Raw genomic sequence first — 27,033 nt, forward strand, 5'->3', positions numbered from 1 at the left:
TGGTAGTGGATTAGAGCTATTAGGGTTTTTCTACCTGGCCTACCTATTCTTACATACCTCACACGTTATCATATAACCTACTCCATATTCTCACTACTTCTTCCTAAACTGATTATTTTACACCTTATCTGTGCTGAAGTAATGAGCAAAATAAAAATTCTATTTTCGATGAATTCATTTTATGATGGAAGCAAATTTCAGAGTAGTGGCACTAAGATGAAAAGTCCATGGCTGGTTTCTACCGTTGTATCACCCATGATTATTTTCATCTTTTCCTGTAAAATTAAGAGAGGAAAATATAGCCCAATATCAAATACTTAAGTTTATTTTTGAACTGGGTTTAATAGTTTATTAATTGTTTTAAAACGTGTCAATGAGGTGTAAATTATTCTTCACAGAACAAAGGTAATTTCATACGGGTTAAATATGCAGGTTTTTGAAAGTAGTGGTGAATCAGATATGGCTCTAAAATGAAGGGAAATTGTAGACTCTGAATTATTCCTACTGTGAGAATTCAGCAGGAAAAATGGGAGACAGACAGAGTACGAATGATTAGACCAAAGGGCTAAAGAAGATGAGTACTGTTCCTGAAGTTTGCATTGAGTTTGGCTGGAGTGTTGTAGGAGGTCAAAGATGCAGCTAAACATAGTAGCAATCATTAGCAGGCAACTTTGTGTTAATTGTTGAGTTACAAAAAAAGGATATTCTCTGTGATTAGTCACTATTCACAGAAAACTATGACAATTCTAAAATTTGTAGCATTAATACTTGAACATTACATATTTTTGCATCTGCATTTTATTGAAATACTATTTTAGACAGTTAAGAATCAACAATCCAATAAGCACCTAAAGAAATAACAAACTATGGTCAGCAAAAAACACATTGCAAACATTACAACATTTTCCAGTCAAAATTATTAACTTTCTTGTTTCACAAAGAGGTATTTTTAATGTGCATTTAGTCTTCCTCTATCTTTCCCAATACTAGATGAAAGAGGGATACAATTGTAGCATATCATCAAAATACTATTAACAATTTTAAGATTCAAATTCAAAAAGATCCATTAGAATCAAATTTTGCTTTCTAGCAGCTAAATTAGATTGCTGAAATTGTATAGATTTTTTTTAGAAGTGGCAAGCTAAATAAACTGATCATACGTGGAGCTTTTCCAATTCCTTCAAAAACAGTAAACTATGTTAAAGAATGCTTTTCTGTCATAACTCGACTGATAATGCAAACTTTTGCTAGATGTAAATATAACCATAAAATAAAATGCATAATGTCCGTAAGCCTGATATTAAAAAAAATGAATTAAACTAAAATATTCAGATTACTAGCAGAGAAAGGTTATCAGATCTCTTTAAACTTCCATTATTACAGCACTGAATTTAGATTATTTTTAGTGTAACTAAACCTTCCAAATGATTATGAAGCTCAATTGATTTCACATGTAACATTATTTCAAAAAGAAAGGCAACTATATCAATATCTGAATGTAGACTTATGTTATCATAGATGTATTTCATGGCTGTTTCTGCCAATAGAAGGGTTACACTTCCTCCGATGGGGAGCATTTTATAAGATTGCCTTTACAAAGAAAGCAGAACAGTACTGACTATTTTACAAATTAGCAAACGGTTTTAAAATTCAGACTACATTCACTGTTCAAAAGAAGCATTAGATTGTCAGTATATGCAGCAGTTGCAGCTAACATGACACTATGAACCTTCTATGTGTGCAAAAAGCAAAATAAATTTAAATCAATTCATGTATTAGTTACTGCCAGAAACTAATACCCTTTATTGCAAAATTTATTTGCGCTATTAATGTATAGAACAACGTGCATGTACAAAGAGAATTTTTTGAAAAAGTCAAATTACTGCACATCTAACTAAATAAATAATAATGGTGTGGGGAGACTTTTTATTAATTGTGATGCCCATTCTCTGGCTCACACTGTTACATACAAAAATCCATGAATTGGTTGCTCCTTTTTATTTTTCCTTGTACTGTGTTGGACTGGGCAAAGATAACCACCCTAATTCAATATAAGATACATATAAATAAACAAGTGAATTGTTTGTAGAGACCCAGTGCTGCATTCTGATTAAAGTTATTGTAAAATAAGTACACTACTTAAAGACTGAAAATCAACTATCATTAGACCTTTGTCTTTGAGAGTACAATTTCTTATTAATTTGTGCGTGCTATTAGCTATTTAAAAGAGGGAAGATAAAATTACTTTTGAAAAATCTCTTTATAATTCCAGAAAATTTACAAACTCATTTTTTTCCAGCTTCTTCTTTGTCTTCCTTTGACAAAGATCTCATCATTTCCTCTTTCTTGGCATTGAGGCGTTCTTCACGACGCTTTCTTGCTTCCTTGGTCTTGGACCTGCGAGCTTCTGCTTGATCACTACCAAGCACAAAATTGTTTGTTTTTAATGAGTATTTGTAATGTTAATTTTAAATACCATTAATTATCAAACTAAACCAAAAGTCTAGACTATTAAAACAACACATTAAAATGTGGCTAAAGTTAACTTTGGGATAAACTGAATGATATTTATAAGATATCTATTTCAGAAAAGCATTTCAAATAAAAAACAAATTGAGACAGTCACGTCCACCTTATTTGAGGTAAAGCCAAATGCAGTCGGGATATCTTCAGTGTAACTGTTTATGTTCTGAAGTTGAGTTGATTTGGTGATGGGAAAACATGGTCTGTCTTACTGGTTCAATAACATTATTTCATACTGCAAATTTTCATATTAACATTTTCTCCTCTTTTTCCTGGATTTCCCATCTCAGATACCTTCCCCAGTCAAGACGACAAGCAGGAGAACTGCTTGGCAGTACCAATCTTTAACTGGCTGCTAGGAGGATATCCCTCCTTATGGAGCTAGAAATGGGGTCCAGTCAGTTCTTTTACACAAGGTCAAAATCCAAAACTCAATGTATGAGGAATTGTTGATGTAAATGGGTATGGTAACCCAGTGGTTATGGTACTGGACTAGCAATGCAACACGGCAAGTGTGAAACTGAATTCAATAAATCTAATAATTTGTAGGCTAGCATCAGAAAATAACTGGATTGTCATAAAAACTTAACTGGCTCATTAATGTCCTTCAGGGAAAGGAACCTGCCACCCCTATCTGGTCTGGCATATATGTGACTCCAGTTCCACATTATGTGGCTGACACTTAATGCCCTCTGGGCAACAAGGGATGAGAAATAAATGCTGCCTTGCCAATGTCGCCTACATTCCGAGGACAAATAAAAAAAAACGTTTTATCACAGTATTGGAGTGCCAAAATGCCATACCAGCCTCGACAGTTTTTTAAATTTGTTCTCATGAAGTGGATGACGCTGGCAATGCCGTATTTATATCCCATCTCTAGTTGCTCTGAGAAGGTAGTGATTGACCTTCTCCTTGAAGCAAAGCATTCTTTATGCAGATGATGCACCCACAATGGTTTTAGGAAAGGAGTTCGAGGATGTTGATCCAACGACGAAGAAGGAACAATGAAATATATCCAAGTCAGGATGGAGTGCGACTTGGAGAGGAACTTAAGAGTTGATGGTGTTATCACAACATTGCTGTTCTTATCCTTCTCGGTGGTATAGGTTGCAGCATAAGATGTCGTTGAAGTAACCTTGGTTAGTTGTTGCAGTGCATTCTGCAGATCATACATATTGCAGCCACAGTGTGTTGGTGGTGGAGGGAGTGGATATTGAGTCTAGTAGCAGAGGCACCGATCAAGCAAACTGCTCTGTCCTAGATGGTGTAAAGCCTCTGCAGTATTACATCGAGTCTACAGTACAGAAACAGGCCATTCGGCCCAAATGGTCTACGCTGGCATTTATGCTCCACACAAGCCTCCTCCCTAATTCATCTAATCCTATCAGCATCTATGCTATTTGCCTCAACTACTCCTTGTGGTAACGCGTTCCACATTCTTACCACTCTTTGGGTAAAGAAGTTTCTCCTGAATTCCCTATTGGATTTATTTGTGACTATCTTATATCTATGACCTCTAGTTTTGGATTCCCTGACAAGTGGAAACATTTTCTCCATGTCATTATAAAAATACCTCTATCAGGTCCCCCCTCAGGTTTCGCTTTTCTAGAGAAAACAGCCCAGCCTGTTCAGCCTTTCCTGATAAGTATATCCTCTCAGTCCAGGTATCATCCTTGTGAATCTTTTTTGCACCTTCTCCAATGCCTCTATATCCTTTTTATAATATGGAGACCAGAACTGTGCACAGTACTCCAAGTGTGGTCTAACCAAGGTTCTATGCAAGTTTAACAAAACTTTTCTGCTTTTCAATCCTATCCTTCTAGAAACAAACCCCAGTGCTTGGTTGCCTTTTTAGTGATTTGAGTATCTATACCCCTAGATCCCTTTGCTCCTCTACCCCATTTAGACTCTTATTATGCAAGCAGTATGTGGCCCCCTTATTCTTCCTACCAAAATGCACCACCTCACATTTAGCTATATTGAAATTCATTTGCCAATTACACGCCCATTCTGCAAGTTTATTAACGTCTTCTTGCAATTTGACGCATTCTTCCTTTGTATTAACTACACCCCCCAATTTGGTGTCGTCTGCACATTTTGAAATTGTACTTCCGATTCCCGAGTCCAAATCATTAATGTAAATTGTGAACAACAGTGGTCTCAGTACCAATCCCTGTGGAACACCACTTTCCACCTTTCGCCAGACTGAATAACCAGCCTGCTCCACTCTGTTTTCTGTTTTGTAACCAGCTTGCTATCCATTCTGCTACCTGTCCTCTGAATCCACATGCTTTGACCTTAGTCATGAGTCTACAGTGCAGTACCTTATCGCAGAACTTTTGAAAATCCAGACATATTACATCTACTGCAATTCCTTTGTCTACTCTTTCTGTTACTTCTTCAAAGAAGTTGCTGCGGTTGCACCCATTAAAGGAAGTAGTGAGTATTCAATCACAACCTTGATTTGAGCTTTGCAAATGATGGAGGGGCTTTGAGGGTCAGGACGCAAGCCATCAACGCAGAGTACCCAGCCTCTGCAGCTATGGTGCTGATAAGGCTGGACCAATTAAACTTCTGGTCAATGGTAACCTCCCAGAATATTAATGGTGGGGGCTCGGTGATGGTGGTGCCTCTGAAGATCAGGTAGGTGTTTGGGCCTTCTCTTGTTGGTAATGGTAATTGCTTGGTACTTGTGTGGTGTGAATGTTATTTCCCATTTTGTCAGCTCAACCTTGGATGTTATCCAGGTCCTGCTGTAGGCCAGCATAAGCTGCTTAATTGTCAGAGGAGTAGTGAATGGAGGTGAACGCTGTAGAATCATCAGCAAACAGATCTATTCCTTGCCTTATAGCAGAGGAAAAGTCATTGATAAAGCAGCTGATGATGGCTGGGTCAAGGACACTGCCCTGAGGAACTCCAGCAGCGATGTCCTCGAGCTGAAATGATTGGCTTCTAACAATCAAAACCATCTTCCTTTGTGTCAGGTATAACTCCAGCAATTGGTGGGTTTTCCTATGAACCTCAGTTTTGCTAGGTCTCCTGGTTATGATATGCGGTTGAATGCTGCCTTGACTCTAAGGGCAGCTACTCTCACCTCTCCTCTGACATTCAGCACTTGCATTCATATCTAGATCAAGGTCTGGAGCCATCTGATTCTGGGAGAACCTAAACTAAGCTCAGCAAGCAGGTTATTGGTGAGTAGATGTAACTTGATGACACGATTGATGACTCCTTCCATCACCTTAGTGATGCTGAAGTAATTGGTTGGGTTAGGTTTATCCTGCTTTTTGTAGATAGGACACACTTGGGAAATATTCCATTTTGTTGGGTAGCTGCCAGTGTCATAGTTCAACATAGCTTGGCAAGGGGACTAGCTAGTTCTGGTGCATAAGGCTTCAGCATCATAGCTGGGATGTTGTCATGGCCCATAGCCTTTGCTGCTTCCTATTGTCACATGGAGTGAATGGAATTGGCTGAACACTGTCATCTATGATGGTGGGGATCTTGAGAGGAAGCCAAGAAGAATCATCCATTTGGCACCTTTGGCTGAAGGCACTTTCAAACAATTGAGCTTTTATCTCTTGCGCTCACATGGTTGGTTGTCCATGGAGCATCCTCCTCTCCTTAGTTGCCTAATTGTACATCACCATTCTTGAACTAGATGTAGGTACGGCTACAGTGCTTTGCTCTAATCCTCTGCCTGTAATCTGCTGCTTTTGGTCTTTAGCATGCAGGCAGCCCTTGCTTTATTAGGTTGATGCTTCACTCTAAGGTATGCCTCTTGTTGCTCCTGGCACACTCTTCTTCATTCTCTACTGAACCTCGTAATGTCTTGGCTTGATGGGGGATTGAGAGATGTGCCTGACTATGAGGTTACAGATTGTGGTGGTCTACAATTCTGCTGCTGCTGAAGGCCCACAGTGCTTCACATCTGTCTAGTTTTGGGCTACTAGATCTGTCCTTAGTCAATCCTTTTTTAGTGATAATATCACACTACATCTTCACAAGGATTATGCCTGGTCACTCCTATCAATGCTATTGTAGACAAATATCTCTGTCACAGGTAAGTTGGTGAGGATAAAGTCAAGTTGGTTACTTCCTTGTATTGGTTCCCTCACTACCTGAGGCAGACTGAGTCTGGTAACTATATCCTTCAGGATTCGGCCAGCTCAGTCAATGGTGGTATAACCGGGCCATTTTTGGTAGCAGACATTGAAGTCCCCAACCCAGCGCTTCCTCCAAGTGGAGTACCAATTCATCTGTTGAAGGGATAATCAGCAGGTTTCACCCCATGAGACTTCATGGGGTCCAGTCAATGTTGAGAACTCCCAGGGCCATGTCCACCCAAATGGTAAACAGAAACACAAATTGATGACTTGAGACTAACTCACATCACTTTTTTGGTTAGAATATGAAACATTAAAATATTTTGTCAGGTAACAGAGGTGTTATCTGGAAAGATATTCTCCTCAGTGGAAGGGTTGATAATCAGCTCATGTTCTGATTTTCTTTTCACAAGATGCTCAATTATCACCAGTAAACTATATAATAAACACATTAACTAGAAATTATGCACTAAATTAGAAATATTAGCAATGAAATAAAAAATATTTGGCATACATATATATATTTTTAATCAGGGTTGTATTAGTGCATTCTATGGCTTCAGCCCTATGCTTGTCATATGCATTTTCCCATGATAATTATACTGAAAACTTAGAATGGGCTACTATAGAATACAACATTGTTACTTGCTAATAATCAGAGAAAGAAAATAATCTAATGTACTTACGCCAAAAGCTTCTTACGAGCCTTGTCTGCCTTCAGTTTATGGATATGCTCCATCAGAATACGTTTGTTTTTGAAAACATTACCCTTAACTTTCAGGTACAAGCTGTGATACCTAAAAAAAAACAATCAATGTATGTTTTCTTAATCATAGCTAAAAAAGGATAAGTTTTGGACAAAAATAGCCCTGCTGGACCATTTTATTTGAAAAAATAATTGATGCTTCAGAAAAACCTTAACTATAGAGAAGGATGTAGTACTGGAAAAGTAGGTGGTACTCAAAATGGAAAGGGCACCATGCCTTGATGCATCCTAGAATGCTGAGATAAGTCAGAAAGGAAATAGCAGAGACTCGGACCACCTTTGTGGAGTTTGTGGAGCATGTGGAGCATGATTTCAAAACTTGCATATGATACAAAAATAGGAAGCAAAGTTCATTGTAAAAAAAGGCTGTTAGCAACTTCAGGAAAACATAAGCAGGTTAGTAAATTGAGTGTATAGATGTCAGATGATAACTGTATTTGATAGGGTCGATACGGAGAAATTATTTCCTCTGGTGGGGGGATCCAGAACAAAAGGCATAAATCTTAAAATTAGAGCTAGGCCATTTAGGAGTGAAATCAGGAAGTACTTTTTCACTCAAAGGGTATTGGAAATCTGTAGCTTGCTCCCCCAAAGACTGTGGATTCTGGGTCAATTAAAATTTTGAAGACTAAGATTGATAGATTTTGTTAGGTGACGGTATCATGGGCTATGGAGCCAAGGCGGTTAGAGTTGAGGTACAGATCAGCATGATCTAATTGAATGGTGGAACAGGCTTGGGGGGCTGAATGGCCGACTCCTGTTTATATGTTCCAATGAAATTTAATGTAGAGAAAATTGACGTGATACATTTTGGGAGGAAGAAGAAAGGAGCTATATAACAAACTTTAAAACAGGAAGTGCAGAGAGACTTAGGGGTTATGGGACACAAACCTTTAAAAGTGAGAGGACAAGTTGATAAAGATATTTGTAAATAGTGGCAGAGTTTACAAGAGCAAAGAAGTAACACTAAACATAAACAAATGAATTGAAAGTAAGGGCCTGAGCCTGCATCTGTTCATTAATGTAACTTCCTGGGTAGTGTTCCATTTAGGGAACAGCGATCATAGTATCATAAGGTTTAGAATAGCTATGGAAAAGGACATGGACCACACTAAAGTAAAAAATACTCAATTGGAGGAGGGCCAATTTCAGTTGGATGAGAACAGATCCGGCCCGGGTAAATTAGAATCAAAGATTGACAGGCAAAACTGTAATTGAACAATGGGTGGCCTTTAAGGAGAAGATGGGTTCGGGTATAGTCTAGGTACATTCCCACGAGGGAGAAAGGTAAAACAACTAAAGCCAGAGCTCCCTGGATGACAAAAGAGATAGAGAGTAAGGTGAAGCAGAAAAAAGGGGCGAATGACAGATGTCAGGTTGATAGTACAAGTGAGAATCAGGCTGAGTATAGAAAGTTCAGAGGGGAAGTAAAAAAGGAAATAAGAGGGGCAAAGAGAGAGTATGAGAATAGACTGGCTGCCAACATAAAAGGGAATCCAAAAGTCTTCTACAGGAATGTAAACAGTAAACAGGTAGTAAGAGGAGGGGTGGGGCCGATTAGGGACCAAAAAGGAGACCAACTCATGGAGGCAGAGAGGATGGCCGAAGGTACTTTGTATCTGTCTTTACCAAGGAAGAAGATGCTGCCTGAGTCTCAGTAAAGGAAGATATAGTTAAGATACTGGATGGGCTAAAAATTGATAAAAGGAAGGTACTAGAAAGGCTAGCTGTGCTCAAAGTAGATAAGTCACCCGGTCCAGATGGGGTGCATCCTAAGTTGCTGAGGGAAGTAAGAGTGGGAATTGCAGAGGTACTGGCCATAATCTTCCAAGTATCCTTAGAGACGGGGGTGGTGCCAGAGGACTGGAGAACTGCAAAAGTTACACCCTTGTTCAAAAAAGGGTGTAAGGATAAACCCAGCAACTATAGTTTAACCTCGGTGGTGGGGAAACTTATAGAAACGATAATCCGGGACAGAATTAACAGTCACTTGGACAAGTGTGGATTGATTAGGGAAAGCCAGCACGGATTTGTTAAAGGCAAATCATGTTTAACTAACTTGATAGAGTTTTTTGATGAGGTAACAGAGAGGGTAGATGAGAGCAATGCAGTTGATGTGGTGTATATGGACTTTCAAAAGGCGTTTGATAAAGTGCCGCATAGTATGTTTGTCATCACGATTGAAGCCCATGGAATAAAAGGGGCAGTGGCAGCACGGATACAGAATTGGCTAAGTAACAGGAAGCAGGGAGTAGTGGTGAACGGTTGTTTATCAGACTGGAGGGAGGTGTATAGTGGTGTACCCCAGGGGTCAGTGCTGGGACCACTGCTTTTCTTGATATATATTAATGACTTGGACTTGGGTGTACAGGGCACAATTTCAAAATTTGCAGATGACACAAAATTTGGAAGTATAGTGTACAGTGAGGAGGATAGTGATAGACTTCAAGAGGATATAGACAGGCTGGTGGCATGGGCGGATACGTGGAAGATTACATTTAATGCAGAAAAATGCGATATATTTCGGTAGGAAGAATGAGGACAGGCAATATAAACTAAAGGGCACAATTCTAAAAGGTGTATAGGAACAGAGAGATCTGGGGGTATATGTACACAAATCGTTGAAGGTGGCAGGCCAGATTGAGAAAGCGGTTTAAAAAAACATACGGGATTCTGGGCTTTATAAATAGAGGCATAGAGTACAAAAGCAGGGAAGTCATAATGAACCTTTATAAAACAATGGCTTGGCCACAACTGGAGTATTGTGTCCAATTCTGGGCACCACACTTTACAGAAGATATGAAGGCCTTAAAGAGGGGGCAGAGAGATTTGCTAGAATGATTCCAGGGATGAGGGACTTTAGTTATGTGGAGAGACTGGAGAAGCTGGGGTTGTTCTCCTTGGAACAGAGAAGGTTGAGAGGAGACTTGACAGAGGTATTCAAAATTATGAATGGTCTAGACAGAGTAGATAGAGAGAAACTTTCCCATTGGCAGAAGGATCAAGAACCAGAGGACATAGATTTAAGGTGATTGGCAAAAGAACCAAAGTTGACATGAGGGAAAACTTTTTTACACAGCAAGTGGTTAGGATCTGGAATGCTCTGCCCGAGGGGGTGGTGGAAGTAGATTCAATCATGGCCTTCAAAAGGGAACTGGATAAGTACTTGAAAGGAAAAAATTTGCAGGGGTACGGGGATAGGGCGGGGGAGTGGGACTAGCTGAGTTGCTCTTGCATAGAGTCGGCACAGACTTGATGGGCCGAATAGCCTCCTTCTGTGCTGTAACCGTTCTATGATTTTATAGTTCTAAGCTCTCTGACCTTTTTAGCTCTCCTATTACCTATCCAATATCCATACTTTACATTACAACATTACATCCTACATTACAACAGTGACTACATTGCAAAAGTACTTCATTGGCCATAAAACGCTTTGGTACACCCTTAGGTCGTGAAAGGTGCTATATAAATGCAAGTCTTTTTCTCTTTTACTGGCATTGTTTTCCTCAACACAGTAAATATTTGTATTTATACAAAGAAAGAGCTTGCATTTATACAGCACATCACTTTGTATGTAATATATTAAGCACAACTTGTGGCCACAATTTTTCACAGACTGCCCCAGTGATGGCCTCAAAAAAAAATTTAAATCTGCAATACTGATAATCAAAGGTAAATCCCTCCTTTCAACTAAAAATCTAAAATTTACAGCCCAAGAATTATATAATAGTACCCTGTGAACTTGTCTGGGGTTCTTTCTCCCTCACAGGTACAAAGTTTCCAACTTAAGAGTTTGACCTTCTCACTCCATCCCACTGATTCTGTGGCTGTGTTCCCTCTCACATTTCTCCCTCCTATTGACAACCCCCTAATCAGGGAAAGATCCAAACCTCTTTCGAGAACATTCCAAAAATTAAGTACAACAAAAATGAGTCACTGTTATCCAATAATGACAGTGCCCAATGGAGTCTGTACCCCAATTCAAATCTGCTGTTAACTTTGTTCTGCTGTGTTGCCTTCACACTTGGATGTTTTTTAATTCTTTGCTAATTTTCTACTTGTACAGATCTAAAGTGCTGTAGATCTGGGACGTTCAAACTAAAGCCTGCAAGCCATTTGCGGTTCTGGCTTTTCAGCCCACAAAACACTTCTTTCCACTCTGCTTCTCCGTTGCTGGATGGCTGATCCCGTTGTAGCCAATTGAGTTAGACTGTTAAAGGCAGGAGGAGGCTTGTATCAATCACTCCCTGCATATAAGTGAGTGTCCCTGTTTCATGCATTTTATCTCCTCCAATACTTCTTGCCTGGGAAACCATAGCAACAGCTGAGCAAGGCAAGTGGACTGCTTCTCCTAGTTTCCTATATGATGCGAACATTAATCATCCTCTGCACTAGCTTCTGAATCAGCTAGCTAGCACTCATTTGTGGCTTATTCATAATTTGTTGAACATTTCTGGAGCCTCCTTAAAGAAATGTAAGTATTTTTAAAGCCATTTGAAATGCTAAACAATCAGCCCATTTATGATTGGAATTTGCTTCTTACAGGGTCCTGTAATAATCACATTCAGTATAGAAGCCAAAATAGTTACGGTATTTAATAGAACAAATTCACTCCAACAGGATATTGGAGATTGTGGAGATTTCGATTATATCACCCATTTAGAATTCCAAACACTTGCAATTGGGAGATGCGATAAGAAAATAATACGGTTTGTTCCGTGAAAAATAAATGATAATGGACAGAAGTGGTAAATAAAAAGGGTTAGCACATGATAAAATGTATGTGATAAAAGGAATTGGAACTGTACAAAGAATTGAAAATTAGCAGAAGTGATTATAAGAGATAATAACCCAATTTTGTTGTGCATCATAGTAAAAGCACATCAACTTCTCTTTTTTGTCTGTTTGCTATTAAAAAAAGTTTAAAATAAATGTATTTAAAGAGGTATAACATAGCATTGAAGAAAAGAATAGGTTATTTTGTTTATTGCTCTGAACAAGTATACATATTTCAAATAATTATTCAAAATACGAGTGACTCCCGTGGCATTCCTCACAGAGTTCGAGGTTACACTTGCAAGGAGAGTGCCTATGTGTATGAGTGGCGGAGGAGTGTGCGTAGCCATTGAAAGGATTTGGAAAGGACTCACGAGACGTACTCAGAAACAATCTACAACCAATTTACATATATGATTGCAATTCCAAGCCATTTCTTTGTGGCAAAACAAAACAGCACAGTCCAACCCATACGAAATGGCTGGAGGAGAAATCTAATGACATGCTGAAATGCAGACTAAACACATACACTGATCAGAGCCCCAAGGGCTGAAATTAAAAGTTACTGTTTCTCTTGATTGCCTACTTGTAAGGTTATGTGTTTTGTGTTCAAAAAAAACCTCTTGTAATCTGTCATTCAACAGATAATTATTTCAAATGCACTATATTTTATGGCATCGCAACATTTTGGGCCACAGAAGCATTTTCTTACTCCCTAATAATTATTAATCACTTCCAAGTTTACACACAGTACACAAATGTCATGCAGAGTTTCTCTTACAGTCAGTCAACAACACAAATTAAACCTCGTAACAGGCTCTGTACTGCACGACTCAGACAATTTCTCACACAATTGCGATCCTCCAAAATATTACAAAATCAAGGGCCAATTGAGACCTTTACCTCTTATAACTGGTCTACATTCAAAGAATGGTACCAGAAGTCAGCACTCCTATGGCGCAGCTTGTTGGTGTACTCATAGATTGCACCACAGAGTTGTACGACATAAGTCCAGATCTGGAGTTTCTGGTCTTAGTTGAGCACTAAAAACAAGTCTTTGAGCAAACAAAAAGTTTGCCACAGAGAAAGTAAAAGAAGATAAGACAGGTCAATCCAGGGAAACTTTGCACATTTCCTAGTAGTCTGTTATAAAACAGCACTGGCAGATGTTTTAGAAAAGATTCCGACTTCTCAATAGCAAAATGGGGCAGTGGAGGGACAAAAAATCTAAAATATTCCTTTTAAAAAAAAATTTGGCCTTTGATGCAAAAAGAACAATACGGTTCCTTGGACTATTCATTATATATAAAACCTAATGTCTCAACCCTGCTCTGGTCCACGTGCAGGGAATGTGGAATATCCCGATCTAGTATTTCCTAAAAAAAGTAAGATTTGGGAACTACAGGCATCTGTTGCTGCTGTTTGTTGTTGGCTGTCCAGATGAGATTTCAATAGATTAAAAAAAGTCTAAAGTAATATGAATGAGTTTGATTGGAATTGGGAAATAATAATGTTGAACCTTCTCCTTGAATTGCTGTATCATGATTGTGAATGCGCAGCACCATATCAAACTGCTGAGGTGTTATGTAGCTCCCTATATGTATCTGGTAGTACTTACATCAACTTAAAAAATCTGAAAAAAATAGACTTACATGTGCCGATCAATCTTCTTGGATTCCCTGTATCTGCGGAGCAGACGTCTCAGGATTCTCATTCTCCTCATCCAGGTGTGCTTCTGAGATGTACGTGCATTGGCTGTACCCTTTCTTTTACCTAACAAGATAAAAATACAAAAATTGAACTCTTACCTCTCCAGTGCTTTCTATGATTCAAAGGTAAGAAGGGGTAAATTTGCCTGATTTTATTAACTCAATACAAATTAATAAATGTGTTCTAAGATCCAGGTTTATTTTGCACTGATTTTAGCATGAATGAGTAGGAAATTCAGATCATTTCCTGAAAGCAACAGGATTTCAGTGAGGTCCTCTCTTGACAACAATAAATAATATTTTTCTGCACCTTTTAAAAGTCCCATTAAAAACTTTGTGGAACCCATCAAAAGTATACAATAGTAAGAAGTTAATTGTGATGTAATCTTAATAGACCACAAGTCGCAGAAGCCTCAAAAGCTACATATTGGAATGTTTTTTTCCAGCTTTCACAACATATTCATAAAATAATGATTCAACAGCACCTCCCAGGCCCACGACTTCTGCCACAGAGAAAGAAAAGAGCAGCAAGAGCATGGGAATACCATCACCTCCAATTTCCCCTCCAAGTCACACACCATCCTGACTTCAACATATCCCATCGCTCTTTCATCGCTGCTGGATCCAAGTCCTGGAATTCTCTCACAGCATCGTGGGATCAACATCAGCACAGGGACTGCAGCAATTCAAGGAGAAGTCCCACCATTATTATTTCCCAATTCCAATCAAACTCATTCATATTACTTTAGATTTCTTTTAATCTATTGAAATCTCATCTGGACAGCCAACAACAAACAGCAGCAACGGTTGCCTGTAGTTCCCAAATCTTACTTTTTTTTTTAGCAAATACCAGATCTTCTGATTTATCCATATTTCCTGCACATGGATCAGAGCAGGGTCAAAGCATTACATTCTATATATAATGAACAGTCGAAGGAACAGTATTCTACATACTTAGTCTTTGGGAATCACCATCATTTATCACCTCTTGTTCGAGGCAGCTATCTTAAATTAAGTAACAGCCGTATGGAATTTTGTGAAGGTCAGTACTGGTTTAGCATTTGAAGTTTTCGTAAGGTTTACTCTTTCATGAATCGGTTTCATTAGTTCAAAGCTTTAACTCTTTTTGAACCCTCTTTATTGAAGAATATCTTACAGCTGATTTGGTGTTTTTACAAAATGATCACATTTGGCATGACAATGCTCATGGTGAGTTGGTAGTTATGCTGTTCTGGGGGGGGGGGGGCGCTGAAGTGCTGTGATTATAGGAGGAATGCATACCTTCAGTAAAAGAACCCTGAAATAAATTTCTAAGAGCTCTGCTCAGAATGAGTAAATAATTAGCTTTTTCCTTACCTACCGAATGATAAATATTCATTATATATTAAAAACACTGCACGATGGCAACATCCCAAAGGTAGATGGTGCTATAAGCATAACTTTATTTGACAGGGCCAACTAAAGCAGAGAAGCAACTGTGAAACTATGCAGGGAGAAAAAAAATCTCTTTAAAAAAAACATGGAGCACATTGGAAAAATCTGCAACATTATTGGATTGGAAAACAAAGCAAAAAGTCTTTGAGTAAGCTGAACTGCAAATGCAACCAACCATAGATGAACATGGCATTGCAAAAAAAAGGACCCTAAACTCAACCTTGAAACACCAAGAAACATTAGCACACCTGTTAGAAGATCAGATTTAGAAGGAAAACGTAGTCACAAGACAGACCTGCTTTATTTTATATACATATATGTTTTACCCTTTTGTTGTAAACAATCCCTTAACAGTGTGTGTGTGTGTGTGTGTGTGTGTGTGTGTGTGTGTGCCCGCACGCGCGCGTGCCAGTTTCACAGGGATGCCGGAGATGTATGACTTTATGATGGCTAGGTGTTTTGCCGGCTGATGAATCAACAAGGTGATATTCTCTGCACAGGAAGGAATGTTGTGGAGGTACATCAACATCATTCTGCTGTCTACTTAATGGATAGTGCCATATATCTTAACTATCAATTTAAGAAATGTATAGTTCCAATTAATTCCTGAAACATAACACCCAACCCTGGAATGAAATACAAAGGCCCTGTTAGTTAGAAAAAACAATCCTACATGGCCACACCTGTGGAAGGAATGCAGTTAGGTAAAAAAGGCAATCTCACCATCCCCCCCCACCACAGCTAAGGCAAAAATAGGCCACTGCCTACCGCGCCCCTACCCCGCCACACATTGCTCACTCAAAACTACCCCCCCCCACCGCTGAAGCAAACATCCCCTTGCCTCTTCACTCCGTTCACCCGCCGCCTCCTCTCCACTCCCCTCGCCACCTTCTCCTCTCTATCCTCTCCTTGCACCCTGTACTCTCCTCCCCTCCTCCTTTTCTCCCCTTCTCCTCTCTCTTCTACCCCTTTTCCCACCTCTCCCATTTATCTCTCCAATCTTTTCCATCTTCACTGTTCCTGCATACTCCTCTCCACTTGAACCTTTTTCCCCTCTCCACCTCACCCCTCCTCTTCCCTGTTCCTCTCCCCAGTCACTTTCTCCTTTGTTCCCCCTCTCTTCCCACTCTTTTTGTTCCTCCCTTCCTCTCCCATGAACTTTTTAAAGTTTTTTTTTATTCGTTCATGGGATGTGGGCGTCACTGGCAAGGCCAGCATTTATTGCCCATCCTTAATTGCCCTGAGAAGATGGTGGCTTGCTAGGTCATTTCAGAGGGCAATTAAGAATCAACCATATTGCTGTGGGTCTGGAGTCACATATAGGCCAGACCGGGTAAGGACAGCAGGTTTCTTTCCCTAAAGGACATTAGGGAACCAGATGGGTTTTTATGACAATCCAGTAGAATTTAAATTCTCCAGCTGCCATAGTGGGATTTGAACTCATTACTCCAGATTATTAGTCCAGGCCTCTGGATTACTAGTCCAGTAACATGACCACTATGCTACCGTAGCCGATCTAAAGTTTATTTTTGATTAGCAGCTGTATTTGTGGGGTAAACACTGCTTTGATTCAGGTGAATGGCTGACCACCTAACATAGGTAGGAGAGATATTTTTTTTTAAAAGGAACTTTTATTCCACCATATCTTGAATTGTATACCTGAGGCTGACTTTCCCCCATTGGGGTGTCATTATGAAGCCAGCAGCAATACAGCCAGGCAAGAGATTCCATAATAGTGAACTGCCATGTAAATCAGGGTCTGTGTTTTGATGTTCAGTTTCATGTTGATTTTTAGCATCTTTGTTGTTTTTGATACCGAAAATAGCAAAGTCTATAATTTACTGTAAATCTACTGTTTGTATTTAAAACTTTTCATTTTATCTGTTTACTGCTCAATATATCGGGCTAGTAGTTTGTAGCCTACACCGCAGTCTAATAAGAGTGTTTATTTTTCTACCTTCTTAAGTCAAGGATCTCATGTGAGGTCATGTGGCATATCCAGTAAACATTACGAAGAGACATTTTTTAAAAGCAGAAAGTCTGTATTTTACAGGTGAAGCCTCAGATCTAATATTTGTAAAATCAACATCTTTTTGAAATTCTTAGAAGATGCAAATCCAGTTGTCACAAAAAAGATCCCTTACCTATAACAGCAGCTAAACAAAAACTAAGAATAAATTTATAAATAGTACACTGAAATGTATACTTACCAATTCCCATATGCCTTCCCTTTCTACGAGCCAAGGTGTTTTTTCTGCAACGTGCATGTGAGTGCACAGTCACAGGCTTTCGAATGATCAACCCATCTTTGACAAGCTTTCTAATTTGTTGACCTAGGATAGATACAGGGATAGAAAAAAAATGTCAGCAATGGAAACTCTAAACTCAGTTAGAAATTAGATTCTAAAATTGAAAGAAAGTATGTTTTATCACAGACAGGTGGGGGATGTCTTCTGTTCCAAATACTCTACCTGTCTGGAAAAAACATATTTTATATGTATGCCATTTTAAACACCTGTGATGCAGGCAAGGATGGAGACACGGAGAGAGTAATCTAGAACAACACCATGGCATTGCGGACTAAGGAGTTACTCACGGGGAAGACAAAGATACTAGCCAGGAGAATGTGATGATTCTATAATTATAGGGACAGATAGCTTGATTGTTAGCCATAACCCGGACCCCTGAACAACCTGTTGCCTCCATGGTAAGCAAGATAATAGAGCGACTGGAAAGGCTTCTGCAAAGGCAGAATGATTAGTTCACATGGAGCAAGGCAAGAAATAGGAGGCGAATTTCTGAGGAGTATCACAAGTTGGCTAAACCAGAGAAAGCAAATAGTGGTTGTGAATGGAGCTGTGTCAACAAGGCAAGGGGTCACTTATGGAGTGCTACGGAGATCAGAGCTTAGGCCAATGCTGTTTACAGTGTAGATAATTTGATGTGGAGATGCCGGTGATGGACTGGGGTTGACAATTGTAAACAATTTTACAACACCAAGTTATAGTCCAGCAATTTTATTTTAAATTCACAAGCTTTAATTTGAAGCTGGGGACAGGAACAAAGCTCAAACAATAGAAAACAAGCAAGCTAAATACAAAGGGATCTGGATATGTTGGGAAGGCAGGTCAGTGAGTGGCAAATAGCATTTAATATAAGCAAATGCAAGATAATGAGGCTAAGGAAGATAAATAAACAGTGGGAATATAAACTAAATGACTATAAGTTGCAGGGCACATCAGAGAAAGTGATCTGAGGATATTGGTGAATAGCTCACTGAAACTAACAGTGCAGTGAAAAGCAGCAGTAAAGAAAGCTAATCGGCGTCTTAGGATGTTTAACCATAGAAATACAGCAAAATGCCAGGAGCTATTATTTGCACAAGGCACTGGTGAAAGCCACACCTTGTGTTTTGTGTACAATTCTGGTCTCCGTACAACATTTAGGATATTTAGGCAATGAAGGCAATGTAGAAAATGTCAACCAAACTGCTGCCCAGCTTAAGGCAACTGAGCTGGGAGGTTGAAGAGCCTCTGGAGAAGAGAAGGGTCAGATGAGATACTCAAAATTCTTAGCGGAACAGATAAATTGAACCCCAATAATATTTTTGAGATTGCCACAAACTCCAGAACCAGGAGACATGAGCTTAAGCTTAGAAAAGGGAAGGTGCAGTTTAGATTTCACTACTTTATATACAGAGAGTGGTAAATGGAAGAAGTTGAAATAGAAGGTGTGGAAAATCTAGTATCAAGCAATCGGAGGTAAATAGTTGCACTTACGTGAATTTGCATTTGCAATTTCATTAGTCTCATTTGGATCAAGCCAAACCTTCTTCTTACCACAGCACAAAACACTGGCAGCAAGCCGCTTTTGAAGCCTGAGCATACTGTGGAGTAAAAAGAGCACTGTATTAATGGAGGATTGGGAGAGTTTTAAAAACCAGCAAAGGAGGACCAAAAAATTGATAAAAAGGGAAAAAATAGAATGTGAGAGTAAACTAGCAAGAAATATAAAAACAGATTGTAAGAGCTTCTACAAGTGTGTAAAAAGGAAAAGAGTGGCAAAAGTAAACATTGGTCCCTTAGAGGCTGAGATGGCAGAAATTATAATGATGTGGAGATGCCGGTGATGGACTGGGGTTGACAATTGTAAACAATTTTACAACACCAAGTTATAGTCCAGCAATTTTATTTTAAATTCACAAGCTTTCGGAGGCTTCCTCCTTCCTCAGGTGAACGATGTGAAACACATCGTTCACCTGAGGAAGGAGGAAGCCTCCGAAAGCTTGTGAATTTAAAATAAAATTGCTGGACTATAACTTGGTGTTGTAAAATTGTTTACAGAAATTATAATGGGGAATAAGGAAATGGCAGAGGTGTTAAGCAAATATTTTGCATCTGTCTTCACAGTAGAAGACACAAAAAAACATACCAGAAATAGTGGGGAACCAAGGGTCCAATGAGAGTGAGGAACTTAAAGTAATTAATATCAGTAGAGAAAAAGTACCAGAGAAACTAATGGGACTAAAAGCTGACAAATCCCCTGGACCTGATGGTCTACATCCTCGGGTTCTAAAAGCGGTGGCTGCAGAGATAGTGGATGCATTGGTTGTGATCTTCCAAAATTCTCTAGATTCTAGGACGGTCCCAGCAGATTGGAAGGTAGCAAATGTAACACCACTATTCAAGAAAGGAGGGAGGGAGAAAACAGGGAACTACAGGCCAGTTAGCCTGACATCAGTCATCGGGAAAATGCTGGAATCTATTATTAAGGAAATGGTAACAGTGCACTTAGAAAATCATAATATGATTTTCAACATGGTTTTATGAAAGCGAAATCATGTTTGACAAATTTATTAGAGTTTTTTGAGGATGTAACTAGAAGGGTAAATAAAGGGGAATCAATGGATGCAGTCTTTTTGGATTTTCAAAAGGCATTCAATAAGGTGCCACATAAAAGGTTGTCATGCAAGATAAGGGCTCATGGGATTGGGGGGTAATATATTAGCAAGGATAGAGGATTGGTTAACAGACAGAAAAGAGAGTAGGGATAAACGGGTCATTTTCAGGTTGTAACTAGTGGGGTGCCACAAGGATCAGTGCTTGAGCCTCAGCTATTTACAATCAATATTAATGACCTAGATGAAGGGACCAAGTGTAATGTATCCAAGTTTGCTGAGGACACAAAGCTAGGTGGGAAAGTAAGCTGTGAGGAGGTCACAAAGAGTCTGCAAAGGGATATAGACAGGTTAAGTGAGTGGGCAAGAATGTGGCAGATGGAGTATAATGTGGTGAAATGTGAGGTTATTCACTTTGGTAGGAAGAATAGAAAATCAGAATATTTTTAAATGGTGAGAAACTATTAAATGTTGGTGTTTAGAGAGAGTTGGGTGTCCTTGAACAAGAAACACAGAAAGTTGGCATGCAGGTACAGCAAGCAATTAGGAAGGCAAATGGTATGTTGGCCTTTATTTCAAGGGGGTTGGAGTACAACAGTAAGGAAGTCTTGCTACAATTGTACGGAGCTTTTGTGAGATGCCTGGAGGACTGTGTACTGTTTTGGTCCCCTTATCTAAGGACGGATATACTTGCCTTAGAGGCGGTGCAACGAAGGATAACTAGATTGATTCTTGGGATAAAAGGGTTGTCCTCTGAGGAGAGATTGAGTAGAATGGGACTAAACTCTCTGGAGTTTAGAAGAATGAGAGGTGATCTCATTAAAACATTTAAGATTCTGAGGGGGCTTGACAGGGTACATGCTGAGAGGTTGTTTCCCCTGGCTGGAGAGTCTAGAACTAGGGGGCATAGTCTCAGGATAAGGGGTCGGCCATTTAAAACTGAGATGAGGAGGAATTTCTTCACTCAGAGGGTTGTAACCTTTGGAATTCTCGACCCAAGAGGGCTGTGGATGCTCAGTCGTTGGGTATATTCAAGGCTGAGATAGATAGATTTTTGGATTCTAGGGGAATCAAGGGATATGGCGATCGGGTGGGAAAGTGGAGCTGAGGTCGAAGATCAGCCATGATCTTATTGAATGGCGGAGCAGGCTCAAGGGGCCATATGGCCTACTCCTGCTCCTATTTCTTATGTTCTTATGAAACACTGAAAAATAATAACACTTCTACTGAACAATAAGAATCAGCTACTGTTCAAGTCATCTGACCAGAATATTGGAGAAATATAATTGAGTTTTTCTACCAAACTTCAAAGTACATCACATGACAGTTTATTAAAATATTGTTAGCTTGTAACATGCCAAATCACTAAGTACTTAGTCACAATTTTAATAAGTTAATCCCACCTTTTAAAAAAAAATTAAAGTCACAACATGAATGAAAGTCATAAAACCTAACGGCAGTCAAAAGTGCAGATGGTTGCAAATGGATAGCCCAGGGAAAAATGTGAAGTAAATGATGTGGAAAGATCTATCCCTGACTTAAAATTCTAACTCAGCCAGTTGTTCGAAGTAAATGTTGCCTCTTAACAGATACAAAATCATTGAAGGCAGCATAATAACATAACACGTATCTTGCAAATTTTACATTTTACAGAAGTGTTCTTCTGCCCTCATCAGTGGACAGAGCTGGCTTTTCCACATTGCTGAGCGGCACATGTATGTATGTATGTATGTATCTATATTTCTTATATATGCTTTTTGTGGTATATATTAATGATTTGGACTTAAATGTAGGGGGCATGATTAAGAAGTTTGCAGATGATATAAAAATAGGCCGTGTGGTTGATAGTGAGGAGGAAAGCTGTAGACTGCAGGAAGCTATCAATGAACTGGTCAGGTGGGCAGAAAAATGGCAAATGGAATTCAATCCAGAGAAATGTGAGGTAATGCATTTGGGGAGAGCAAACAAGGCAAGGGAATACACAATAAATGGGAGGATACTGAGAGGTGTAGAGGAAGTGAGGGACATTGGAGTGCATATCCACAGATCCCTGAAGGTAGCAGGACAGGTAGATAAGGTGATTAAGAAGGCATACAGGATACTTTGCTTTATTAGCCAAGGCATAGAATATAAGAGAAGGGAGGTTATGCTGGAACTGTATAAAACACTAGTTAGGCTACAGCTAGAGTACTGTGTACAGTTCTGGTCACCACATTACAGGAAAGATGTGATTGCACTAGAGAGGGTATAGAGGAGATTTACGAGGATGTTGCCAGGACGGGAGAATTTTAGCTATGAGGAAAGATTGGATAGGCTGGGGTTATTTTCCTTGGAACAGAGGCTGAGGGGTGATTTAATTGAGGTGTGCAAAATTATGAGGGGCCTAGATTGATTGCCTAGGAAGGACCTATTTCCCTTAGCAGAGAGGTCTATAATCAGGGGGCATAGATTTAAAGTGATTGGCAGAAGGATTAGAGGGGAGGTGAGGAAATTTTTTTTCACCCAGTGGGTGGTGGGGGTCTGAACTCACTGCTTGAAAGGGTGGTCGAGGCAGAAACCCTCAACTCATTTAAAATGTACCTGGATGTGCACCTGAAGTGCTGTAACTTACATGGCAATGGACCAAGTGCTGGAAAATGGGATTAGGCTGGGTGGCTCATTTTCGGAAGGCGCGGACACGATGGGCCAAATGGCCTTCTGTGCTGTAAATTTTCTACGATTCTATGATTATTAAAAGTCTCATGTATGGCCCACAGTCCTGAAATGACTTTGAATAATGCTTTGTTGATCAACATTTATAAAGAAAACCATATGCAAACAATTGCCTGGCATGATGTATTTGCAGGCTCTGGGCACGAGTTGGCAACGTAGAGCAAATCTTCCAATTGTCTTCAACTTCATCCACCATTTTCTTTTCTTTTCCCTCCTTCCCCATTCATCTCAGTCTTATTACTGGTCTCTGTGGCTCGCCCCACTGCCTTGCTTCTCTTTTCCACTCAGGTTTTGAACCTTGCATGCTCCTGAAATGAACCATGGCGCTAAAAGCTGCTTCAAACACATCAGATGCAATTGCAATAGTGAAAAGCAAACATGGTTCAGAGGAGTGCTCCTGCACCTCAGGCTGCTTCAGAGGATTCCAAGCGCTGCTCCGGAAGGCTAGTGTGCAATAATCCCCAACATTTAATTTCAGTAAATACAAGTACACACCCTGTCAATTTTGTAACATTCTTTTGTGGTATTCCATTCAGTTTATAAAAGATCTAGTCATTTGGTAGCTGCCCAGATGGTTCAGCTGGTAATAAAACCATAGAACTATAGAAGTTTAAAGTAAAGAAGGAGGCCATTCCATCCTTCATGTCTGTGCCGGCTCTTTGCGAGACTAATCTAAAACTAATCCTATTGCACCTCTCTCTCCCCATAGCCTTGTATCTTTCTCTGCTTAAAATGTTTTTTCCAATTTCCCTTAAAGAAGCAATGGTCTCTGCATTAACCACTCTCTGTGATAAAGCATTCCAGGCTTCAACACCTACTGTGTAAGGACTGTTTTCCTAAACTCTCTCTCCTCACTCTCAGTGATATAATTACATAGAATTTACAGCACAGAAACAGGCTATTTGGCCCAAATGGTCTACGATTCCTCCCACTCTACTTCATCTAACACTATCAGCATATCCTTCTAATAATTTCAAACTGATGACGTACTTTAAAAAAAATCATCACTGACTCCCCAACCAGAGAAAATAGACTTTCTCTATGTACTGTCAATACTCACAATTTTAAAAACCTCTTGTTAAATCTCTTAGCCTTTTCTGCTCCAGTGGCTCTTCTTATAATTGTAGTTTCCCATCCCTGGCATTATGCTGGTGAATCTATGCTGTACACGCTCTACGGCTTTAATGTGCTTTCTATAACGGCCTGTCCTAATCTGCACAGTGCTCTAACTGTGGCCTACCCAATGTTTTGTACAAATTTAACAACATGTCTTCACTCTTTGCCCATATTTATAAAACTGAAATCGCTATTGGCTTTTTTATGGTTTTATTTGCTTGTGCTTTTGGGCAATTATGTATTTGAACTCCTAGGTCTCTGCTCGTCCACACCCTTCAGTGTCTTTTCAGTAAATGAATATTCCCATTCCTTGCTTTTTATCCCAAAACGTAATGGCAGGAAGCAGAGGTCATTAAGCCATTGTGGAAAGAGGAGGCACACACCTTCCCAACTTTTTAATCTCTAAAACTGCCTCAAACTCTCGCCGCTGCAAAGTAAGCATCACAGAACTTCAGTTAGGGCATCCAGCACTTCCACAAATTAAATGGAGAACCACCAGTCTTCACACAAAAAAAAAAGTCAACTGGGAAGATGAGCGCTCAAGTGATGGCTTTTCAAGACACGGGTGTACCGACTGAAAACTCCTGCTCCTGCCCTGAAGCAGCATTCCTCAGGGCCCCAGTCAAGATGTGCCTGACCCCTCCCCTCCCCTAAAATCGCTGGACTATAACTTGGTGTTGTAAAATTGTTTACAATTGTCAACCCCAGTCCATCACCGGCATCTCCACATCATCAGCTAACCCAGCAACACTTCCTCAATAAGACAGCCCAGGCCTTTCCTCCTCCGCAGTCATGGTGGCGACCGGTACAGGAATTTGTGCTGAGTAAGCTGATCTCAGGCCTGTCGGTGCTCGGCTGCTGCAATTGGCCGCAGCGGCCCTCAGCGTGGGCACTGGGCTCTGATACCCTGCAAACTCAAATAGCCTGCGGGCGCTCACTGGGCCACTTGGGCGAGAGACCGCCGAACCCTCCCTCCCTCCCGCCCGCCGCCCCAACCCAGAGGTAACCGGGGTTCTTGGGTCACATTTTTTTGTTTGAAATCTTTTGGCCTGTCAGATTCTCTCGAACGAGCTGGAAAGCACACATCAAACAGCCGTTCATAACCGGGATAGGCCGGTCAGAGACGCTCGGCCGTTGGTGTGTTTTGCGGCCCAGTCAGCACGCAGGGCGAGTAAGGGCTCAAGGTAAAACACTGCCCGGGCAGCCCACTGTCCGCTCCGATGTTTACCTCATGATGCCGGGTGAGCTGCTCTTACACACGGAGCCGGAGCTTCACTGGAGCGGACAAAGGTGATTGACAAATCCCGACAGGTCCAGGCCCGTCGCCAGGGGGAGCCCATCACCATAGAAACCGAGAGCTCGCCGCCCGTCGCCAGGGGGAGCCCATCACCATAGAAACCGAGAGCTCGCCGCCCGTCGCCAGGGGGAGCCCATCACCATAGAAACCGAGCGGCCCGCCGCCAGGGGGAGCCCATCACCATAGAAACCGAGAGCTCGCCGCCAGGGGGAGCCCATCACCATAGAAACCGAGCGGCCCGCCGCCAGGGGGAGCCCATCACCATAGAAACCGAGAGCTCGCCGCCAGGGGGAGCCCATCACCATAGAAACCGAGAGCTCACCGCCAGGGGGAGCCCATCACCATAGAAACCGAGAGCTCGCCGCCAGGGGGAGCCCATCACCATAGAAACCGAGCGGCCCGCCGCCAGGGGGAGCCCATCACCATAGAAACCGAGAGCTCACCGCCAGGGGGAGCCCATCACCATAGAAACCGAGAGCTCGCCGCCAGGGGGAGCCCATCACCATAGAAACCGAGCGGCCCGCCGCCAGGGGGAGCCCATCACCATAGAAACCGAGAGCTCACCGCCAGGGGGAGCCCATCACCATAGAAACCGAGAGCTCGCCGCCAGGGGGAGCCCATCACCATAGAAACCGAGAGCTCACCGCCAGGGGGAGCCCATCGCCATAGAAACCGAGCGGCCCGCCGCCAGGGGGAGCCCATCGCCATAGAAACCGAGAGCTCACCGCCAGGGGGAGCCCATCGCCATAGAAACCGAGCGGCCCGCCGCCAGGGGGAGCCCATCGCCATAGAAACCGAGAGCTCACCGCCAGGGGGAGCCCATCGCCATAGAAACCGAGCGGCCCGCCGCCAGGGGGAGCCCATCACCATAGAAACCGAGAGCTCATGGCCCAGGGGGAGCCCATCGCCATAGAAACCGAGCGGCCCGCCGCCAGGGGGAGCCCATCACTATAGAAACTGAGAGCTCATGGCCCAGGGGGAGCCCATCGCCATAGAAACCGAGAGCTCGCCGCCAGGGGGAGCCCATCGCCATAGAAACCGAGAGCTCGCCGCCAAGGGGAGCCCATCGCCATAGAAACCGAGCGGCCCGCCGCCAGGGGGAGCCCATCACTATAGAAACTGAGAGCTCATGGCCCAGGGGGAGCCCATCGCCATAGAAACCGAGAGCTCGCCGCCAGGGGGAGCCCATCGCCATAGAAACCGAGAGCTCGCCGCCAAGGGGAGCCCATCACCATAGAAACCGAGAGCTCACCGCCAGGGGGAGCCCATCACCATAGAAACCGAGCGGCCCGTCGCCAGGGGGAGCCCATCACTATAGAAACTGAGAGCTCGTGGCCCAGGGGAGCCCATCGCCATAGAAACCGAGAGCTCGCCGCCAGGGGAGCCCATCGCCATAGAAACCGAGAGCTCGCCGCCAGGGGAGCCCATTGCCATAGAAACCGAGAGCTCGCCGCCAGGGGGAGCCCATTGCCATAGAAACCGAGTGGCCCGTTACCAGGGGGAGCCCATCGCCATAGAAACATAAGAAATAGGAGCAGGAGTCGGTCATATGGCCCCTCGAGCCTGCTCCACCATTCAATAAGATCATGGCTGATCTTCAACGTCAACTCCACTTTCCTGCCCGATCCCCATTTCCTTTGATTCCTCTAGAGTCCAAAAATCTATCGATCTCAGCGTTGAATATACTCAGCAACTGA

At 41.5% G+C, this 27,033-nt stretch overlaps 1 protein-coding gene across 1 annotated transcript; it reads right to left on the reverse strand.

Moving 5' to 3' along the window:
• Positions 1 to 780: 780 nt before the first annotated feature.
• LOC137334293 (large ribosomal subunit protein eL19-like) lies at positions 781 to 25,376 on the reverse strand. The gene is made up of 6 exons (XM_067998971.1): positions 25,268 to 25,376; positions 19,094 to 19,200; positions 17,525 to 17,647; positions 13,824 to 13,944; positions 7,316 to 7,426; positions 781 to 2,418 (listed from the first exon to the last, which is right to left on the reverse strand). The coding sequence occupies exons 1-6, from the start codon at positions 25,270 to 25,272 to the stop codon at positions 2,286 to 2,288; spliced, it is 600 nt and encodes a 199-aa protein (XP_067855072.1). The 5' UTR covers positions 25,273 to 25,376; the 3' UTR covers positions 781 to 2,285.
• Between the last annotated feature and the right edge of the window lie 1,657 nt (positions 25,377 to 27,033).

The sequence above is a fragment of the Heptranchias perlo genome, chromosome 2, assembly GCF_035084215.1.
Source record: "Heptranchias perlo isolate sHepPer1 chromosome 2, sHepPer1.hap1, whole genome shotgun sequence".
In the NCBI taxonomy this organism is placed as follows: domain Eukaryota; kingdom Metazoa; phylum Chordata; class Chondrichthyes; order Hexanchiformes; family Hexanchidae; genus Heptranchias; species Heptranchias perlo.

What these genes read in the sequence shown, in the direction of transcription:
- LOC137334293 (XM_067998971.1), bottom strand. An exon ending in AATTGCAAATGCAAATTCAC is followed by an intron (nt 17,648 to 19,093) that starts GTAAGTGCAACT and finishes TATCTATCCTAG; the next exon opens with GTCAACAAATTAGAAAGCTT. An exon ending in AAGAAGATTGATCGGCACAT is followed by an intron (nt 7,427 to 13,823) that starts GTAAGTCTATTT and finishes GTTTTTTTTTAG; the next exon opens with GTATCACAGCTTGTACCTGA.